The sequence below is a fragment of the Merops nubicus genome, unplaced genomic scaffold (genome assembly GCF_000691845.1).
Source record: "Merops nubicus isolate BGI_N331 unplaced genomic scaffold, ASM69184v1 scaffold9612, whole genome shotgun sequence".
In the NCBI taxonomy this organism is placed as follows: Eukaryota; Metazoa; Chordata; class Aves; order Coraciiformes; family Meropidae; genus Merops; species Merops nubicus.
Window position 1 is genome coordinate 144 of NW_008591528.1, and position 1,647 is coordinate 1,790.

General features: G+C 61.7%; 1 protein-coding gene across 1 annotated transcript in view; it reads right to left on the reverse strand.

Annotated features, from left to right (window-relative positions):
- Positions 1-340: 340 nt before the first annotated feature.
- LEPRE1 (leucine proline-enriched proteoglycan (leprecan) 1) overlaps positions 341-1,647 on the reverse strand; it is a gene marked incomplete at its 5' end in the record, with an annotated part of 6,396 nt that continues 5,089 nt past the window's right edge. The window contains 4 exons of the mRNA XM_008950292.1: positions 341-466; positions 543-698; positions 1,064-1,139; positions 1,337-1,454. Of these exons, the coding sequence (XP_008948540.1) occupies positions 341-466; positions 543-698; positions 1,064-1,139; positions 1,337-1,454 (476 nt within the window). The remainder of the gene's footprint in view (positions 467-542; positions 699-1,063; positions 1,140-1,336; positions 1,455-1,647) is intronic.

The window sequence follows — 1,647 nt, forward strand, 5'->3', positions numbered from 1 at the left end:
CGAGAGATTAGAAAAGAACCACCTTTATTCACCCATTTTCTTCAGAAGGCACTTAAATAGCTGCAGGGTCAGCCGAGCAGAAAGGCACATGTCTGTGACAGGGGATCAGTTCCTCATCCCTCCCTTGTCCCCCGTGTCACCCCCCTGAGTCTCTGTGCTAGCCCCAGGTCGGCTCTGCAGGGGGGATGCTGGATGCCACCAGGGTGGGGCAGAGTGTCCCCCAAGTCCCTGCCCCAGGTGGGCTGGGGACAGGGGTGTCCCACCCAGCAGCCCCACGGCTGAGCAGCCTGAAGCCACAACGCTGGTGTCGCTGGTCCCACGTCCTGGCCCTCGTGGGAGGTCACAGCTCGTCCTTCCCCACGGCGACGGCAGCGGGTGGCTCCTGCTCGGGCTCTGCCTCCTGCAGCAAATCCCCTTCTTCTGCCCCAAAAAGCATTTTCACCAGGTCGTCCGCCTGCACGCGCTCCTGCGGGGCAGAGCCACGGGGGTGAGTACGGCCACTGCCCACCCAAAACCCACCCACCAGTGGGGACAGAGCTTACCCGCTCGCTGTGGCGCGGGTCCAGGGTGAACCAGAGGGCGATGGCACAGCGCTGGCCCCTGGTCACGGCCTTCACCCCGTGGGGGTTCTCTGAGCCCGAGGAGAAGCCCACGGCACGGCCACACCGTGAAAAACCACGCCGTGTCTGACCCGCCTCCTGCCAGCCACGGGAGACCCCGTCAGGACATGGCCCAGGGGTGAGGGGAGGAGCTGGTCCCTCCCAAGCCACCTCAGCCCCTGCTGGTGGCAGAGGGGACGAGGCCAGCAGGCAGGACCTGGGTTTGGTGCTGCACATGGCTCCTCAAGGAGCTGAGCTACTTACAGTCTCGGTCTTGGCATCCAGCTCGGTGAAGTAGAAAGCTCCTCCTTCAAAGTCCCCGTTGAGGTAGAGGATGGCACTAAAGGAGGAGCTGGTCCCTCCCAAGCCACCTCAGCCCCTGCTGGTGGCAGAGGGGACGAGGCCAGCAGGCAGGACCTGGGTTTGGTGCTGCACATGGCTCCTCAAGGAGCTGAGCTACTTACAGTCTCGGTCTTGGCATCCAGCTCGGTGAAGTAGAAAGCTCCTCCTTCAAAGTCCCCGTTGAGGTAGAGGATGGCACTAAAGGAAGCAGGGGACAAGCAGAGGTGACAACCATCATCACAGCTCCAGCAAGCAGGTGAGTCTGGAGCTCTCTCAACACCACAGCAAGAGCCAGATGCAGGAGAGCCCAGCTTGGGTTGTCCGCCCAAGCCAGCTGCCACCAAGTCACGCTGCCCGCCGGTGGGGCAGCTCTGCCTGATACACCCCACCAGTACCTGTAGTCCCGGAAGGTGTAGGCTGGAGGTTCCTTCACACACACCAGGGCCTCTGCGTTGAGGATGCAGTTGTCCACGTGCACCTCGTGACTGTTGTCACTTCGGCCTTCTTGCTTCTCTAGGGTGGAACAAGACCTGGCACGTCAGGAGTCCTTTGTCCCTGCAGGACCAGGGTCTGTCCCCAAGGATCACATGCTTTGAAGTGACATGAAAGTCACCTGTAGCCTAAAGCCCTTCCAGTTCCTGGGCTGTGGACCATGAGAGGCCATCTGGGTGGCACAAGCCTCCACCGACTTGTCCCATGGCATCTC